The 20019-nt window shown below is 47.0% G+C and overlaps 2 protein-coding genes across 3 annotated transcripts in view; both read left to right on the top strand.

Annotated features, from left to right (window-relative positions):
* The window catches only part of LOC140733423 (uncharacterized), a 30222-nt gene extending 18428 nt beyond the window's left edge, over positions 1 to 11794 (top strand). Inside the window, exon 9 of the mRNA XM_073056734.1 lies at positions 9071 to 11794. Within this exon, the coding sequence (XP_072912835.1) occupies positions 9071 to 9440 (370 nt within the window). The 3' untranslated portion in view covers positions 9441 to 11794. The remainder of the gene's footprint in view (positions 1 to 9070) is intronic.
* A 4963-nt stretch (positions 11795 to 16757) lies between these two features.
* The window catches only part of LOC140733376 (STAM-binding protein-like), a 58083-nt gene continuing 54821 nt past the window's right edge, over positions 16758 to 20019 (top strand). The window contains exons 1-2 of one of the 2 annotated variants that reach the window (XM_073056626.1): positions 16758 to 16893; positions 19751 to 19968. In XM_073056626.1, the coding sequence (XP_072912727.1) occupies positions 19766 to 19968 (203 nt within the window). In that variant the 5' untranslated portion in view covers positions 16758 to 16893; positions 19751 to 19765. Of the gene's footprint in view, positions 16894 to 19747; positions 19969 to 20019 lie in introns of both variants that reach the window. The other variant, XM_073056632.1, reaches the window with a different exon arrangement.

Here is a 20019-nt window from a genome sequence, read left to right as displayed (position 1 = left end):
TGTAAGTTGTCCCCATGATTGTGTGGGTTTACTCCAGGTGTTCCTGTTTGCTGCCACATTTCAGAGACATGGGTTAATCGGTCATGTGTGTAATTGGGCAGTGCTGGCTCATGGGCCTGGAAAGGCTTGTTACCATGCTGTATCTCTAAATGAATAATTATCTGCTTCCACTGTCTCCCCGGCAGCATGTTCCAGGCACCCATCACTGTTTAAAAAAAACTTATCCCATAAATCTCCTTTAAATTTTCCCTTTCAATTTAAGGCAGTGCCCTCTAGCATTTGATATTTCTACTCTCAGAAAAGACCCTGCCTTTTCTGCAGCTCTCATAATTTTACGAACTTCTCGCCAATCTTCCCACAGCCTCTGCACTCCTCCTGTAATGCTGTGACCATGACTACGTGTAGTACTCCAGATGTGGCCTAACCAGAGTTTTATACAGCTGCAATGTGTTTTACTCCTTTTTACAACTTCTCTACTCAATTCCCAGCCAGTAAAGGCAAGCATGCTGTACCCTGTCTTTACCACCTTACCAGCATGTGTTGCCACTGTTACGAACCCCGTAACTGGGTGTCTTACCAGCAAAGATAGGAGTATCCTTTGGAGTCTGATGATACTATTTTTAACAGTATTTATTCGTAAAAATACACAAAAATAATATCAATGCAAATATACAGATAATATACGTCATCAATACTGAACCTAAAAGTGCGGGTATAATAATAATCAATAAGAAATAAGCTCTATCGTTGTCTAGGGGATAATGAATTGTCCGATGGAAATATAGAGTTCAGTTCAGTTCATGCAGGCTGCGGTAGTTGTTGGTCGCTGTGTTGCAATTGTTGGAGAGGGAGAGAGAGAGAGTAACAGCTATTGACTTGCCGACTTTCCTTTACGATCTCGATCCGTCGATGCGTTGTTGTTGGGGCCATTCACGGATGACCCCTCCGTCCTTTAGCTAGACCGTTCTTCCGTGGCGGACTCGTCACCCAGGCAAGGGTGGACACACACACAAGCCCCCACTGGTCTCGTAGCGTCTCTCCTGGTGCGTCTGAGGGGTGTTCCCCAGACCTTACTTTTATCCCCACTCACGGGGTCTCAGGTGTCAATCAGGTTGGGATGATGCAACCCATCAACCAGACCACTCTGGTTACCCCCTGAGGGGTTTCAATGAATAGAACAGTACTCAATACACAATCCTTCTCCAAGAGACAATAGCAGTAATCAGTGGTTCCGTTCCGCTTTTGTTAGGAGGAGACATTCCACTTTTGTGTATCTCTGCGTTGTCTCTCTCTCTCATTTCCTTGGTATCAGACCCGAAATAGTAGCGATTTTGTGATTCTCAAAGGGGGGGGGGGGGCGACCTTGCACCCTTCTGCCCATCAGAGTTGCTCCTCATTCGTAACACCACTTTCAAGGTGCTGTGCACTTGCAGTCCAGGTTCCCACTGTTATACAGGTGCTCATTTGGGTGAGGGTAATAATTACCTGAGCCAGCCGTTCCTATGCTTCATGACTAGTCTATGATGAGTTTGCTGAGTGCATAATTCTTCCTCTTCTCATTGCAAAGTGTTTTCTTTGTTAATCTGATGGCAAAATTACAATTATTTTGTTGTCAGTGTCATAAGGAACATAATTGGGCCATTCTGCCCATTAAGTCTCTTCCGTCATTTCATCATGGCTGATAAAGACCCTTTCTAATAAGAGCCTATCAACTTCCACTTTAAGTATACCAGTGATTTGCTCTCTACAGCCATCTGTGGCAATGAATTCCAGATTCACCATCATCTGGCTCAAGAAATTCCTCTTCATCTCTGTTCTAAAAGGACCTCCTTCTACTTTGAGGCTACGGCTTCTGGGCCTAGAATTCCCCGCTAAAGGAAGCATCCTCTGGGGTAATTAATTATTCCTATCATGGAATTCCAGACTGAGTCCCACTTGACTCCAGCATGTGCAATTCCAGCAACCTAACCCTTTCTTTGTGTTTCTTATCTCAGCCGCCTTTATCAGTTTCATTTCTCCAGACAATATGTAGATTGGAATTACCTGTGATTATGGTTATACCCTTTTGACAAGCTGACGTACTGGCACCGTTTCCTGCGGAAGGCATTTGCCACGCTGGCTTTCATCAGTCAGAGCACTGAGTACAAGAGTACAGTTTTGTTATTAAACCAGAAAGGTTGTGCAAACAATTTACCAGTGTGTTGCCTGGACTTGGGACCCGAGTTACAAGGAGAGGCTGTGTAAGCTAGGACGGCATTCCCTGTAATGTAGAAGATTGAGGGGTGGTTGTGACTGTGATCTAAGTCACCAGAGAGACACTGAAACTAGTGATATAAAGGTCTTTAATCATCACGACAAGCAGGCACTCTGTTGAGACCCTCTTGATAGAGACTTTAAAACACAAAGTTCATCATGTTTTATGCTGTTAAGATGAAAGGTGATTCAATGCTATTTCAATAGTTACAATGACTTGTTTACTTCAATATTTTGGGTTGACAGAGACTCCTTTGAATTACACATCTACAGTGCCAGACTCCGAAAGTTCAAACACCCTTGCTGGAACAAAGTAATTCATACAGAGGGTCTAAAAGCTTTTGGGTACAGTGATCCCAGGCACCCAAAGTTAAGGCTGTTACTGCGGTCGTTGAATACACAAATATTTCAACTATTGATTGAGCAGCTATACTTGTGACCATATGCTAAGTGATAAAATCGGTCTTGTCTGCCAGCTTGAACTCGGTCGCAATGGTGCAAGTAACTTAGCCGTGGTGCCTGGTTTTCAGGCCAGTTAGCATAACCCCATTGTCTTAACTTTGGCTGATACAGTTGAGAATATCTCATGGTCACTTCGCTTTGCAAACTTTATCTTTTGAGCAGCCAGCCCCTTACTGTGGGCCAGCAGTCCATACTCTGTCAACGGTGCTGTTTGAAAAGCTGCCCTTTTAACTAAAAACTGATTACTGCTTGCAATTTAAATTTAGAAATGAAGACTAGTTCTTGCGTGAATTAAAATCTGCTATATTCACACAATTTCATAATTCCTGAATAGGGTGACCTCATAAGGGGTATACAAGATCATGATGGATATAGCTAAGTATCCCAGGGAGAGTGTGCTAAAAACAAGAGGGCATAGGTTTAAGATCAAAGCAAGAGGTGGAATCGGGGACAGATTCTTCACACAGAGGGTGGTGCATATTTGGAATGAGCTGCCAGAAATGGTGGTTGAGATGGGTGCCTTAGCGACTTTTAAAAGACATCTATGTGGTGACCCACTTCCTAGCGCACTCGAACCGGCTCACAAATAGCCAGCGCGCCGGCACAAAGGCCAGTCCCAAAAGGGTGCCAGGTCTGCTTCACCAACAAAGGGAAAAGCCCGCACGGGACTGTGAATACGTGCCCCCTACAGCATCCGCGCACGGGTCAGAACTGTGAATATGTGCCCCCTACAGCATCCACGCTCGGGGAGGGCGGGATCAGGGAGGCTTTAAAGCGAGGCCGCGAAGTTTGAATAAAATCTTTTTTTAACTGCAGTTTACCGACTCTGTGTCGTTATTTCAGCGCTGCGTGTAGCACACTGCTACAATTGGTGACCCCGATGGCCCAAACGATATTTGGGCCAAAGATGACCGACGCCACATCTGTTCATGCAGTTTCGTTGAAACTGCCAAGCTTCTGGACGCTGCAACCTCACCTATGGTTCCAGCAAGCAGAAGCCCAATTCCACGTTCGGCAGATAACCTCAGATTCCACACGTTATTACTACGTGGTGAGCTCCCTCGACCAGGACACAGCGGCCCAGGTTGAGGAGTTCATACAGTCTCCCCCAGCAGACGGCAAATACACGGAATTCAAAGCCTTGCTCATAAGGACTCTCGGACTCCCACAGCGCGAGCGAGCTGCCCATTTACTGCACCTGGATGGTTTGGGAGACAGACCTCCATCGGCTTTAATGAATGAGATGTTGTCTCTGGCCGGAGGACACAAGCCCTGCCTCATGTTTGAGCAGGCATTCCTGGAGCAGCTGCCCGAGGACATACGCCTGCTGCTGTCCGACGCGGATTTCAGCGACCCCTGGAAGGTGGCAGCCCGGGCAGACTTGCTGTGGAACGCCAAGAAGGTGAGTGGGGCGTCCGTTGCACAGATCACCAGGCCACGCTCCCAGCAGCAAATCAGACCAGGCCCGGCCACAGAGCCCGCTAGCCCCAGAGGCAGGGGTGAGGAGCCCAACAAACAATGGTGCTTCTACCACCAGCGGTGGGGCGCAGAAGCCCGCCGCTGTCGCCCGCCCTGCAAGTTCCCGGGAAACGCCAAGGCCAGCTGCTGCTGATGGCTACGGTGGCTGGCCATCGGGACAGCCTCCTGTATGTGTGGGACAAGCGGTCGGGACGCCGTTTTTTGGTCGACACTGGTGCCGAGATCAGCGTCTTACCTCCGACGAGTTACGACACCTGCAAAAGGGCACCGGGTCCCACCCTGAGGGCCGTGAACGGCAGCACAGTAAGGACCTACGACACCCGTACGGTGCAGCTACAGTTCGGCTCCAGCCGGTTCACGTGGGACTTCACACTGGCTGCCGTAGCCCAACCGCTTCTGGGTGCAGATTTTTTGCGGTCTCACAGCCTACTGGTCGACCTGCCGAGGCAGAGACTGGTCCACGCCGAGACCTTTCAAACGTTCTCCCTGGGAGAAGCCCAGTTGCCGGCCCCACACCTAGACTCCATCACGCTGTCCGACAACGACTTCACCAGAGTCCTGGCGGATTTCCCATCGGTTCTGGCACTGCAGTTCACGGCAGCCATGCCCAGACACGGTGTACAGCACCACATCCCGACCTAGGAACCACCACCCCTCCACGCCCACGCTCGAAGGCTTCCCCCGGACAAGCTCCGACTGGTGAAGGAGGAGTTCAAGAGGATGGAGGAATTGGGGATCATACGGCGGTCCAACAGCCCATGGGCCTCCCCCCTGCACATGGTGCCCAAAGCGACAGGGGGCTGGAGACCATGCGGCGACTATCGCAGGCTGAACGAGGCTACAACACCGGACCGCTACCCTGTGCCGCACATTCAGGACTTTGCAGCAAACCTGCACGGCATACGGATCTTCTCCAAGGTAGACCTCGTCCGGGGATACCATCAAATCCCGATGCATCCGGACAACGTCCCCAAAACAGCACTCATCACCCCGTTCGGCCTGAAGAATGCCGCACAGACGTTTCAGCGGTTAATGGACGCGGTGGGACGCAACCTGGACTTCGCTTTCATCTATTTGGACGACATCCTCATTGCCAGCAGCAGTCGTCAGGAGCATCTGTCCCACCTCCGTCAACTCTACGCCCGACTGAGTGAATATGGCCTGACAATCAACCTGGCCAAATGCCAGTTTGGGCTCGACTCCATCGACTTCCTGGGCCACAGGATCACTACAGACGGGGCAACCCCTCTGCCCGCTAAGGTATACGCAGTACGCCATTTTCCCCGACCCACCACAATCAAAGGCCTTCAGGAATTCGTGGGTATGGTAAATTTCTACCACCGCTTCCTCCCTTCAGCTGCCCGAATCATGCACCCCCTGTTTGCCCTGAAGTCGGGTCTGGGCAAGGACATTACCTGGGACGAGGAGTCTGCCGCCACTTTCATTAAAACGAAAGAAGCCTTGGCAAACGCCGCGATGCTAGTGCACCCCAGAATGGACGTCCCTACCGCCCTCACAGTGGACGCATCTAACACGGCAGTCGGTGGGGTACTGGAGCAACTCATCGCGGGTCGCTGGCAACCCCTGGCGTTTTTCAGCAAACACCTGCGACCGCCCAAGCTCAAATACAGTGCTTTCGACCGGGAACTGTTGGTGCTATACCTGGCGGTCCGGCATTTCAGGTACTTCTTAGAAGGTAGGCCCTTCACCGCGTTCACGGACCACAAGCCGCTTACCTTTACGTTCACGAAGGTGTCTGATCCCTGGTCGTCCCGCCAGCAGCGCCATCTGTCCTACATCTCTGAATACACGACGGATGTCCGGCACGTCTCGGGTAAGGACAATGTTGTGGCGGATGCGCTCTCTCGCCCTAACATTCATGCCCTTTCCCAAGGGGTAGACTATGAAGCGCTGGCGGAGGCGCAGCAGGCAGACGAGGAGATCCCTAGTTACAGAACCGCAGTCTCCGGTTTGCAGCTCCAGGACCTCCCCGTAGGCCCAGGTGAGAGGACCCTACTCTGTGGCGTCACCACCGGCCAACCCCGTCCCGTCTTCCCGGCACCCTGGCGGCGACGCGTTTTCAACTCCATTCATAACTTAGCGCACCCCTCCATCATGTCAACCGTCTGGATGGTCTCCAGTAGGTTCGTTTGGCACGGACTCCGCAAGCAAGTCAGTGAATGGGCCAAAATGTGCATGCACTGCCAGACGGCCGCAGCAGTTCCACCCCACCCACCAGCGTTTTGACCACATTCGTGTGGATATCGTGGGCCCCCTGCCAGTGTCGCGCAGAGCGCGGCACCTCCTCACTATCGTGGACCGTTTCACCAGATGGCCAGAGGCGATCCCACTCACTGACACCACCTCCGAATCTTGCGCCCAGGCACTGATCGTCACCTGGGTGTCCCGCTTTGGTGTACCGGCCCACATTACCTCCAACAGAGGCGCCCAGTTCACCTCCAGCCTGTGGTCAGCTATGGCCAGCCTTTTGGGGACACAGCTGCACCACACAACTGCCTACCACCCACAGTCGAACGGCCTGGTGGAGCATTTCCACTGTCACCTAAAGTCGGCTCTCATGGCCCGCCTGAGAGGAGCTAACTGGGTGGACGAGCTTCCCTGGGTCCTATTCGGCATCCACACGGCGCCCAAAGACGATCTGCACACCTCGTTGGCCGAGTTGGTGTACGGCGCACCCCTGGTCGTCCCCGGGGAGTTCATACCAGCCCCAAGGGGGCACGAGGAAGAACCCGCAGCAGTCCTGGGCAGACTACGTGAGAGGCTCGGCAACCTGGCCCCCATACCCACTTCGCAGCATGGGCAGAACCCGACCTACGTACCCAACAACCTGCAGAACTGTAAGTTTGTGTTTGTACGACGGGGCAGGCATCGGCCACCACTACAGCGGCCCTACGAGGGGCCGTTTACGGTGATCAGGAACAACAGGTCCACGTTCGTGCTGGACGTTGGGGGGAGAGAGGAGGTTTTCATGGTGGACCGACTCAAACCGGCCCATGTGGGCGTGGCGCAACCGGTCGAGTTTCCGGCACCGTGGCGCAGAGGCCGACCTCCCAAACAGGGTCCGGCCCAGACTGTGGACATTGAGGGGTGTATCGCCGGTTTGGGGGGGGGGGGGGGGTTATGTGGCGACCCACTTCCTAGCGCACTCGAACCGGCTCACAAGTAGCCAGCGCGCCGGCACAAAGGCCAGTCCCAAAAGGGCGCCAGGTCTGCTTCACCAACAAAGGGAAAAGCCCGCGCGGGACTGTGAATACGTGCCCCCTACAGCATCCGCGCCCGGGGAGAGCGGGATCAGGGAGGCTTTAAAGCAAGGCCGCGAAGTTCGAATAAAATCTTTTTTTAACTGCAGTTTACTGACTCCATGTCGTTATTTCAGCGCTGCATGTAGCACACCGCTACATCTAGATAATTACATGCAGAGGGGAGATTTGGAGGGTTGTAGGCCAAATCCAGCCAGATGGGACTTGTTCACTGGGCAACGATCAGCCTGGATGAGCTGGGCACAAGTGCCTGCTTCCATGCTATATGAAGTTGGGAGGTCATGGTGCAGATGTACTGGAGATTGGTGAGGCCACGCTGGTGTGTTCATTTTTGGTCGTTTTGCTGTAGGAAATGTATTGCTAAACTGGAAAGAATGCAAAAGATGCTGAAGCATGTAGTCAGGACTTGAAGGACTAAGTTATAGGGCGAGATTGAACTGATTAGGATCTTGTTTCTTGGAGCTTTGATAATAAAGTATGATTTTATAGTGATGCACATGGTGAAAGGCATGGATAGGGCCATTCAGCCCATCGAGTTTGCCCTGCCATTTCATCGTGCCTGATTCATTACCCCTCTCAGTATACTCCTGCCTTCTCTCCATAAACTATTAATGCCCTGACTAATCAAAAATCCATCAACCTCTACTTTAATATACCCAATGACTTGGTCTCCAAAGTAGTTTGTGGCAATGAATTCCACAGGCTAAAGAAATTTGTCATCATCTCTGTTCTAAATAAAGTTGTCCCTCTATTCTGAAGCTGTGCCCTCTGGTCCTATTCTTCCCACGATAGGAAACATCATCTCCACATCCACTCTGTTTAAGCCTTTCAATATTTGATGGGTTCTAAATTCCTTCGAGTACAGGCCTAGAGCCATCAAACGTTGTTCATAAATTAACCCTTTCACTCCCAGACTCGTTCTCATGAACCTCCTCTGGACCCTCGCCACTGCATCTTTTCTTCGACGAGGGGATCAAAACTGCTCACAATACTCCAAGTGCAGTCAGATCAGTGCCTTATAAAGCTTCAGTGTTACATCCTTGTTTTTATGTTCTTGTCTTATTGAAACGTTGCATTTGCACTCCTTACCACTGACTTGACCTGCAAGTTAACATTTAAGGAATCCTGTATGAGAACTCCCAAGGTTCTTTGCACTTCTGATTTTTGAATTTTCTCCCCGTTTAGAAAATGATCTGTGCTTTTATTCCTTCTACCAAATTGCATGACCATACACTATATTCCATCTGCCCCATCTTTGCCCACTCTCCCAAACTGTCTTGCAAGTCCTTCTTAGCTGAATGTATTCAGTCTTTTCTCCAGGATTGGGGAATAAAGAATTTGAGGGGTTTAGGTGATATTTAATAGGAGCCTAAGGGGCAACTTTTTTACAGAGGTAGTATGTGTGTGGAATGAGTTGCAAGAAAATGAGTCTTTCGTTATAGCAAAAGCTGCCCATCCTCCCTCTATACTCCCGAGGTCTTAATCCGAAACACTGACTGCCCTTTACCTCCACACAGGTGCTGCCTGATCTGTTCCAGCATCTGCAGTTGCTCGTGACTTGAGTTGTAAATAATATTCTGGTCGTTCTCTTACAGGGCAAAGCAAGCTAAATACCCTGCGAGGAATGACCGTCGTGAATTCAGTCACTTTGTCTACCCACCCGATCAGTCCGCTAATTCCTACTTGCCTATACGCCGTTCCAGGGGAAACAGCGCTGTTCATCAACCAGTGCTAAGTAATGGACAATATGGTGCATCTTCAGACCATACTGGCAGGTGGCAGCAGTCGTCCTGGAGGAATCACCAGGCCCATTCTTCATGGCAGCGTTACCCGATGGAGTCTCCCTGGGGCACAGATCAGCCGCTGCATCCCTGGGCTGGTTACCAACAACGTACTGCAAGGAGAAAGAACTTGATCTCTCAAGGTCAGGTTGGAGTAAGCACCCATCTGCGATGGGACGATTGAAATGTGGATGGGAAATATTTTAGTCACTTTGATTAAGAGGAACTGAAACAATGTGCAAGATAAAACTGCAGCTGGAGGACTTGTTCAGTTAACAGCTACTGTCTCAGGGCATCACTGCATTGTCTAGTGTGTTGGTACATAGAACCCATAGGGAAATCTCACACCATGCACCACAGTATTGTGTTCAACTCCCAATCTTTAATTCATTTGCTGACATCACTGTTTCCCCATCAGCTTTCCTTAATTCACAGAACAGCCCCAACAACCTTCTGCAGTTCATGCGCTCTCCATCTAACGGGTCTGGAGGACTTGGAATTGATCGGCACTCCGGATGTTCGGTCTGAGGGGACAGAATGCAGATTTCGTTCAGCCAGGGGGATGTCAATATACTGCACAGATACTGTGTCACTGTTAAAGGGGTCCTGCTCCATTGAGGACACTTCGTACCTGTAGAGTCATGAAGAACTATAGCACAGAAACGAGGATTTTGGACCATTTAGCCTATGCTGAACTAGACTCATTTTACATTGAGTTGGGATCAATTTTTAATCTTTCCACAGGCAACAAATGGATACCCAAATTTTAGTCAGTCAGAGTGCATTGGTAAATGTTACATTTGAAACTTGAATGTGATAGGTTTGTGTTTGATGGTCTGACTTTGACTGTTGTGTCACCCAACTCTTCTCCCTATTGTTTTTTCTTGCCTCATTTCCATGGGAATATCAGAAGAATCATCAGGATCATTTCTGGATCAATGTACCTTATCTGGTAATGAGTGTGGTGCCGATCTGAGAGCAGAGGTTAACTCAGTTGCCAATTAAGTTCCACAGGCCCCTAATCAGCATTCTCTTCTTCTCGTGGAGAATGGGCAGGGGTCTCTGGAGGGTGGTTGCGGCTTTTAAACTGAGGACCCTCTGTGTTCTAGGTTGTACATCTTATTGGTTTTTGCAGTGATGTCTTGTGCTTCACCTTTCTACCAGATCCTCCTAAAATTCACAGCATCAATGTTTGAGGAAGACATGAAACAAGAATTTCTGTGCTCATTATTAAATGTAATGCAGAATCAAAATAAATCAATTTTGGCCATTTGTATAATTTTATCTTTCTGCAGTATTCTGAACGGTAGAAATAATTTTGAGGGTTGTGAGTGTGCTATGTCTAAGTCTTGACCTCACTTATACAAAGGGCCTGTGCTTCCTATATCTAACAGCGAATGGTGTCAACAATCATTTACTACTTCTGCTGCCACTTGACACAGATCGAATGGAACCAAAGGATTTCCCACAAGTGGTGGGATTGATTAGACAATTTGTGCACTCTTTGCTGTTTGTTTTCACTTTCCTCATGCTTTCATTGAGGAGACTCTGTGCCTTTCCACGTGCTTAGAGTCATAGAGAACTACAGCACAGAAACAGGCCCTTCAGGCCATCTAGTCCATGCAGAGCTGTTATTCTACCTAGTCCCATCAACTTGCACATGGACCATAGTCCTCCATGACCCCTCCCATCCATATACTTATCCAAACCCATGTTCACCACTTCCACTGGCAGCTCGTTCTGCACTCTTACTTCACTTTGAGTGAAGAAGTTTCACCAATGTTCCCTTCATACATTTCACCTTTAACCCATGACTTCTAGTGATGCTTGCACCCAGCCTCTGTGGGGTGGTGGCAGGGAGCCTGCTTGCATTTATCCCTGTCTTTTCCCCACATATTTGGGGTTGAGATGGTGAACAGCTTTAAGTTCCTCAGCATAAACATCACTGAGGATCTCACATGGTCTGTACATAGAGGCTGTGTGGTGAAAAAGGCACAACAACGCCTCTTTCAACTCAGACAGTTGAAGAAGTTTGGTATGGGCCCCTAAATCCTAAGAACTTTCTACAGGGGCACTATTGAGAGCATCATGACTAGCTGTATCACTGCCTGGTATGGGTACTGTACTTCCCTCAATCGCAGGGCTCTGCAGAGAGTGGTGTGGTGTGGACAGCCCAGTGCACTTGTAGATGTGAACTTCCCACTATTCAGGATATTTACAAAGACAGGTGTATAAAAAGGACCCGAAAGATTATTGGGGAACCAAGTCACTCCAACCACAAACTGTTCCAGCTGCTACCATCCGGGAAATGGTACCACAGCATAAAAGCCAGGACTAGCAGGCTCCGGGACATCTTCTTCCACCAGGACATCAGACTACTTAATTCATGCTGACACAACTGTATTTTTATGAATATATTAACTGTCCAGACTATATTATAAATTACTATACATTGTACATTTAGATGGAGATGTAACGTAAAGATTTTTACTTCTCATGTATATGAAGGATGTAAGTAATAAAGTAAATTCAATTCAATTCAAATCTTCCTTCATCCTCCTACGCTCCAGGGAATAGGTCGTAACCTATTCAACCTTTCCCTATAATTCAGGTCCTCAAGTGCTGGCAACATCCTTATAAACGTTCTCCACAGTCTTTCAATCTTATTGATATCTTTACTATAGGTAGGTGACCAGATCAGCATACAATACTCCAAATTCGACCTCACCAATGTTTTGTACAATTTCAATGTAATATCCCAATTCCTGTACTCAGTACTTTGATTTGCGAAGGCCAATGTGTCAAAGATCTCTTTATGGTACACTATCGGCATGACACTGATTTCAATAAATTATGCATCTGTTTTCCCAGATCTGTCTGTACTATTTGGTGTCCTATGTAATCCTACCCTGGTTTGTCCTCCCATAAGTACAACACCTTCTCTGCCGGTTTGCAATCACGAACCACAGATTCCCACCGTTTCAAGGAGTTTATAAGAACACAGCTCACTCAACTGTCAGACCCATTCTACGATTCAACAAGATAGTAATTAATCTAACGCCAGCGCTTCCCCCCACACTGGGTAGTTTCTCCTTAATTCAGTACTATATAAGAATATTTTGATGCTAATTCCTACAGGATATCATGCCTTCTGAGAATTTGTTTTAGTGAAGACGTCAGTGGTGGTTCAAAACTTTATGAGAAGAGGCCTAACCCATTCAGTCTCTCCTTGTATGACAACTCATCATCTCAACAACTAGTTTGGTGAATCTTCACCTCACTTCCTCCAGAAGTACGTCTTTTTATGCAAGTTGTACGCTATAGAATGATCAAGGCCATCTTTGGACTTTTATTACTATCCTCTTGGATAAAGGTGAACATACCATTTGACTTGATTGTTCACTACATTTGCATGTTAACAACATGTCTCAGGGCACGGAAGTCTCATTGCAGTATCCTTGCTGTTGGATCTGGAAGTGATATTGTCCAGAAAGATCTTCAGAAGTCATGAATGAGGTGCAAATCCTGTGGTTACAGCTGGTTTATTAGGTGTGCATAACTGTCACAAAGTTCAATGTAAAATTTATCAGAGTACATGTCACCGCATACAACTGTCACATACAACCAAATGTCATTTAATTAAATTTACGTTAACTAAGTAAGAAAACAAAGGAATCATGGTCATACTGAAAACCAGCTCAAACCAGACAGATAAGAAAATACCTTGATAAGAACAGCCAATGACAAAGTTCGATTTGTGGCATGGTACAGGCAGGCTGCTACCAAGGAGCTACAGAACCAGCTAAACTACAAATCTTTAAAAATCCATTGAATATTTATTTTAAAAAAGCAGCTGATTATGTAAACATATAATCAAGCATAAGGAAAGTTAAACCACACACAAAAAAACAATTTAGACTCTAATCCAACATTACCAACTTGTGAAGAATTGCTTTTATCTAATTATTTTCTATATGTCACCGGCTTTCAATTCACCTTGTTCACCATCTTCCTGCCTCTGTCCTGGAAATTGTTTGTCTTGATGATGCTCAGGGCTTAGCAGTTCCTCAGGCATTGAGCATATGGACAGTGTGGCCCCACCCATCAAAGCTGGATGAGTGTGATCAGAGCCCAGACATTGGTGCCGGGTGGGACACTGAATTTGGTTCGCCTGCTCTGCCAGTAGATCTGCCTTAACAGGAGGGAACGGATATCCCGGCTGCAAGATTCATGTGTGCAAGTCAGGAGACTAGTTTGGTAGAGGATGGGAACCAGAGCACCAGGTAAAAGTGGAGGGTTTGAGAGGAAGGTAGATATTCTGAGATGTAAGTCTAAGGAAGGACGGGCGGGAGGAAGCACGATGAAAGGGATAGATTAAAACGAGTTTGTTTTGATGCTACAAGTATTAAGGTAAAGAATTTAAGAGCATGGATTAGTACATGGAACCAAGATCCTTTGGAGCCTTAGCTGACAGAGGGACAGGACTGGCTGCTTCACGTGGCAGGGTTTTGCTGTTTTAGAAAAGATGTTGAGGCAGATGAAAAAATGGGGAGTGGTGGGAAAGGTTACACTGTTAATTAAGTATAAGGTATAATACCACACCTGTACTCAGATGAGATATATTAGATGGTTCATCTCGAAGTCTATATATGGGTAGAATTCAGAAATAAGAAAGATGCTGTGTTCATTTCTGGTCACCTCACTACAGGAAGGATGTGGATACTACAGAGAGGGTGCAGAGGAGATTAACAAGGATGTTTCCTGGATTGGAGGGTGTGCCTTATGAGAATAGGTTGAGTGTACTTGGCCTTTTCTCCTTGGAGTGACAGAGGATGAGAGTGACCTGATAGAGGTGTATAAGATGATGAGGGGCATTGATCATGTGGATAGCCAGAGGCTTTTTCCCAGGGCTGAAATGGCTAACACGAGGGGGCATAGTTTTAAGGTGCTTGGAAATAGGTACTGAGAGGATGTCAGGTAAGTTGTTAACATAGTGGGTGCGTGGAATGCACTGCCAGTGGCAGTGGTGGAAGCGGATACAATAGAGGGTCTTTTAAGAGCCTCTTAGATAGGTGCATGGAGCTTAGAAAAATAGAGGGCTATGTGGTAGGGAAATTCTAGGCAGTTTCTAGAGTAGGTTACATGGTCAGCACAACATTGTGGGCCAAAGGTCCTGGAATGTGCTGTAAATTTCTATGTTATGCAATCACTCGGATGGATTATACTTCAGACCCCTAATAGCCGTGGGACATTGAGGAACAGATATGCTGGCAGATTAGGGAAAGATGCAAACCCGACAGGGTTGTTGTCGCAGGTGACTTCAACTTATCTAATACAGACAGGGACCTCCTGAGGGCATGAGGTTCTGATAGGGCAGTGTTTGGTAGGTGCATCGAGGATGGACTATGAAATCAAAATGTTGATAGTCCCAGCAAAAGGAGGGATCATACTGGATTTGGGACATGAGTCCGACCATGTGACTGACCTTTCAGTGAGGGAACAGTGATCACAACTCTGTGAGTTTTAAGATAGTTATGAATAAGGATATGAAAGGACAAGTACCTTAGCAAGGCCTTAGATAAGATCCTGAATGGGAGTTTGGCATTCAGGATAAGGGAGTAAATTGGATTGGATATTTTGCACCTGTGACTGGAGGCCTGAGAATAGTGGTGTGCTGCCGGGATTGGTGTTGGATCTATTACTAGTCATCTCTATCAATGATCTGAATGATAACGTGGTAAACTGGATCAGCAATTTTGTAGATGACACCAAGATTAGGGGTGCAGTGGACAACGAGGAAGTTTACAGCAGGATCCGCACCAGCTGGAAAATAGGCTGAATAATGGCAGATGGAATTTAATACAGACAAGTGAGGTGTTTCACTTTGGGAGGACAGAGCAGGGTAGGACTTGCACGGTGAATGGTAGGGCACTGAGGAGTGTGGTAGAACAGAGGGATTTGGCAATACAGAAATTCTTTGGAAGTGATATCACAGGCAGATAGGGTTGAGAACAGCTTTTGGCACATTGGCCTTCATAAATCAAACTATTGAGGACAGCAGTTGGGATGTTATAGGCTAAGGGTGAAGGGTAAACTGTTTAAGCGGAACGTTAGGAGAACTTCGAAGTGGTGAGACCGGAATAAGCTGTCAGCGGAAGTGGATGCAGGTTTGATTTCAACATTTAAGGGAAACTTGAATAGGTACATGGATGGAGGGCTGAGCTCTTGAGTGTAGGACAATAAGATTAGACAGCATTAATAGTTTGGCACAGACTAGATGGGCTGTCTGGGGCTGTAATATTCTATGACTAAGTATGAGCCTTGGGGGGAGTATTTGGGCGTAACAAAGTATGAGAGCATTGGGAAGGAACTAGGGAGATTTCATTGGGAGCAGCTGTTCACATCTGACATGCGGAGGGTGTTTAAAGACCACCTGAAAAAAATACAAGACTGGTAAGCTCCAGTAAGATGGATGGCAAGATAAGGGAGCCTTAGTATATGAAAGGTGATGAATTTAGTCAAAAAGAAAAAGGAAGCATATGTAAGGTTTAGGAAGCTTAAAATAAAATGAAGCTCTTTGGGATTATAAAGAAGCTTGAAAAATACTCAAGAAGAGAATTGGGAGAACTTGGAAGGGCTCATGAAAAGTTCTTAGCAAGTAGGATTAAAGAGAATCCCAATGCATTCTTATAGATGAATCAGGAGGAAGAGAATAACTAGGGAGTATGTCAGACAGTTCAAGGATAGAGGAGGGAATGTTCGGTTGAGGGGAGAAAATGTGAGCATGGTCCTAAAGTCCTTTGTATCAGTGTTTACAAGAAGAAGGACATGGAGAGCAGTGGAGCACACTTGTAAGCTCAGGCATTTTGAGATGAAGAACTAGTGTTGAGTCTCTTGAAGAATGTTACAGTGGATAAGTCCACAGGCTATTGAGATGGGCAAGAGGTGAGATTGTGGGGGCCTTGACTAAGATCTTTATGTCCTGTCCAGCCACACACAATGTACCAAAGGATTCATGGGTAGCAAATAATGTTTAAGAAAGGAAATAAAGATAATCCTGGAACCATAGACTGGTGAGTCGGGAACCAGTGGTAGAAAAGCAATTGGAGAGGAATCTTTGGGATAGGATTTATGAGCATTTGGAAATCCCATCCCTCGGTGTAGATGGGTGTTCGCTCTCCTTCTCGTCACTGAGGTGCTTCAGAAAGCCTCATCGTCGGAACAGTTGTGACCAAGACAGTAACTGCAGAGAGTGGAATGAGAGAGGCCGGACTTGCGGGTGTTGGGCCCTACAGCCGCACTGGAGTACGGGGAGAGCCGGAGATAAACCCGGTACAGCCGGGAGCGGTTGTGGGACACGGCGGCGCTGTCACATTGACTTCGCCTCCTCTGAGTGGAAGAAGCTGATTGGCTGCGTGTGTCTTGGTGGGAGGATTCCACGAGTAGTGATTGGTTAACGGCCGATGGCATGCGCTGATTAGTCAGGGGTGAGGAAGCTGCGGGTTCGGGGTTCTGATTGGGCGTGAAAAGAGCCGGGGAAAGTTGTGATTGGTGGAGAGATGTGGACTTGGGTGGCGGAGGTTGCGGCCTAGTTGGATCCTCATCCCCGCAGTCGGCAGTGAAGCGCCGGGTGGGCGGTAAGTTAGAATAGCCTCGGTGTTTGTCTTCGGGCCTCGGCTGGTGGCGAGCGGCGTGGGCGCAGTGAGCGGCCTCCCTCAGGGGTGTTGTCCCCGGCACGAACCCCGCCCTCGGGCCCGCTCACATCACCCGGCGATCGTCGCTAGGCCCCGCTGTCTGCTCCCAGCACGGTCAGGGGACAGAAGAACGCTGGGCCCGGTGTGTCGGTGCTGGCTCTATGCCGGAAGGGGGGGGGGGGGCTGCTACTCGGCGCCCTTGCTGATCGGTCTGTGCCGTTCATCCACAGCCTGTGTCTGCAGGCACTGACCGAATCCTACTTCTCAGCAGTGAAGCGCTTGTTTCCTAGTGTCATTCCTATTTCTGATCCCCTTTATCTCGTATCTCTCTCATCACTCCCGAGCCAGGCCCCTCATCATATCGTATTTTACAGGATCTTGTAACTCTGCTCCCTGATCCTTGTACCAGTCTCACATCTTTTCTCAACTTTGCCTTGTGCCTTCACAATCTTCCCTCATATTGAGGCGGCCTGAATTGGTTGCATTGCTGCAGCTGAGATTTGGCCATGATTAGTACAGCTTCAGTGTGGCTTCCTTGCTTTTTATGGTGCATTCCTGTGTTGATCACATCTTGTCAATCTAACTCGCCCTTTTTAGTGATTTGTATGCTGGAACTCCAGGTTCTGCTCTCACACCTTTCCAGAGAAGTATCTTGGATCATGTAGCTTCTGCTCATTCTAACCATTCTGCTCATTCTTTACATAGCGTAATCTTACCACAAAGTCTATACATTCTCCCAAGCTATTTGTATCCTTTTACAGTTGCATCACTATTCTCTATGAAGTCCATGGCTTTATCCCTTCTGCAAATTTAGAAATTGTGGCTTGCACCCCAGGTCTGGGCCATTAATATAGATGCTTGCAATAGTGATAGCATTACTATTCAAATAACTTCATTCCAATACAGTTATTGATCATAACTATGGATTGAACATGGAGCGGTATAATGAGGTACTATGTTGTGCCAACCTTTTAACCTACTCCAATATCAGTATAACCCTTTCCTTCCACATAGCCCTCCATTTTGCTTTCATCTAAGAGTCTCTTAAATCTGCCTAAAGTACCCTGGGAATATCCTACCGGAGACATCCTGCCCTCCCTGACATGCCCCCTAGAATTTCCACCAGTTACCTTGTAGTGCTGTCCTTTCATATTAGTCATTTACATCCGGGGGGAAAAGATGCTGGCTGTCCACTCTTGTTTGCTTCTTACCATCTTGTACACCTCTGTCAAGTCACCTTCACTGCAAAGAGAAAAGCCCTAGAATTGGACTAACTTTGTACACGTGTGATCAGTAAACCTCTACGCCATTTTAAGTCGGGGTAGGTCCCACTCAAACTCTGAAAACCCTGCGTGGTGGTTGTTCCAGTCGTGGTTATTAAAGGTTTTAAAGTTAAAGATAGATTCAAAACGCGCATGCGATTGCATAAAAATGGGTGGCCAGGCAGAAGATGAGACAGAATGTAAAGAAAGACCAAAAAAGAGATGTTAAAAGAATAAGGGTACAAAGATTAGAGGAGATAAAGCCAGCTGCAAATCTAGAAACAAATGGTAAGAGTTTCTATCAATGTTTTTAGGATTAAAAGGTTACTCATTCCAAGTAGTCCAGGCCAGTGGCCAGTAATGGATCACAGTATTATATGTAGATTCCCAGAGGAAATTTGATGAGGTGCCACATCAAAAGTAAATGTGGAAAATAAAAGCTCGTGGTGTTGGTAGTAAGGTATTGGTGTGGGTGGACAATTGGCTGATGCACAGTCAACTGAGTGCTGTCTTTCTCCAGTTTGGAGGATGTAGCCTGATCTTTTCAATTTGCATAAATTATTTGGAGGTCTGGTTATCAATTTAGTTGATGACAAAAATATAGATAAGAAAGCAAGCTGTGGACTAAGCAGTAAAGGCATACGGAAAGGTTAGGTAAGTTGCAAAGATCTGGCAGGTGGAGCGAGGAAAATATGAAATTATTTCATTTTGGCCATAGTATTTTTTTAAAATTGCAAAGCTTGAGTTACAGAGTGATTTGGACTAGCAAAAGACTACATTGAAAAAGGGTGATAAGGAAAGATAACAATGTTATTGTTCAATTTAATATCAGAGAATGTACACAATACACAACCTAAAGTTCAAATACAAATTCAATATGTGTTTAGTTTGGGGGAATAAAATACAACAGTAAGAGAGCTAAGCTTCATTTCTTTAAATTCAGTTTTAAGAGCTATTGTCCTTACTAACGAAGAAGAATGTTGATAGAAGCAGGTTTATCGGACCTGGAGTGATACTTGTGACATACGTGTTGGATTTGAACTTACTGATGTGAAGATTCTGAGGGGCCTTGAATGTGGATGCGCAGATAGATATTTACAGGAGAATGTGGAATTTTCTCTGGTCCTTTTGTGTCTCCTTCCTGGTTTTTGACCCTTCCACAAAGGGGAACCATATCTATCCATCTACTCTCTCTATCCACCCCGTGATTTCAGATCTCCTTTGGCTCAAGAGTAGTATCTCCAGCCTAACCCTGTACTTTTAGTCCTTCAAACTTTAGAAACGCAGTTCTGTATGCTTTTTGAAGTTCTGACATCTGTCTAACGTGCATTGAGCAGGTCAACAGGTTGTGGCTGAAGAGATCAGAAGCCCTGGTTCCAGATGGTAGGAAGGTGCAGAAGATAGGTGACCTACGTCATTTTCTTTTTCTCTCCAGATGAATCCAAGTGCTTCCTTCAAAAGACCAAAAAGATAATGTTGACTTTTCCAGGTCTTATGTGCTAATTACTTTGTGATTTGTTGCTCTTTCTCTCCAGCAGACTGGGTCGCTTGCGATGCCAGAACACTCTGATGTAAGCTTATGTCCTGAGGATCGTGTGCGGGCCCTCACCAAGAAAGGGAGTTTTGTGGATATAAACGATGACGTGCCTTTGCGGAGGTACTTCCGTTCTGGGGTTGAAATGATTCGCATGGCTTCAGTTTACGTGGACGAAGGCAACTTGGAAAGTGCGTTCGTGCTTTACAACAAATACATCACGTAAGTTCAACAATCACTTTGCTGTTCCATTGTTGTGCACGAGTTTTTGGA

This window comes from Hemitrygon akajei, chromosome 1, assembly GCF_048418815.1.
Source record: "Hemitrygon akajei chromosome 1, sHemAka1.3, whole genome shotgun sequence".
NCBI lineage: Eukaryota > Metazoa > Chordata > Chondrichthyes > Myliobatiformes > Dasyatidae > Hemitrygon > Hemitrygon akajei.
Note: the sequence above shows the minus strand (reverse complement) of the source record. Positions and strands in the feature narration are given on the sequence as shown.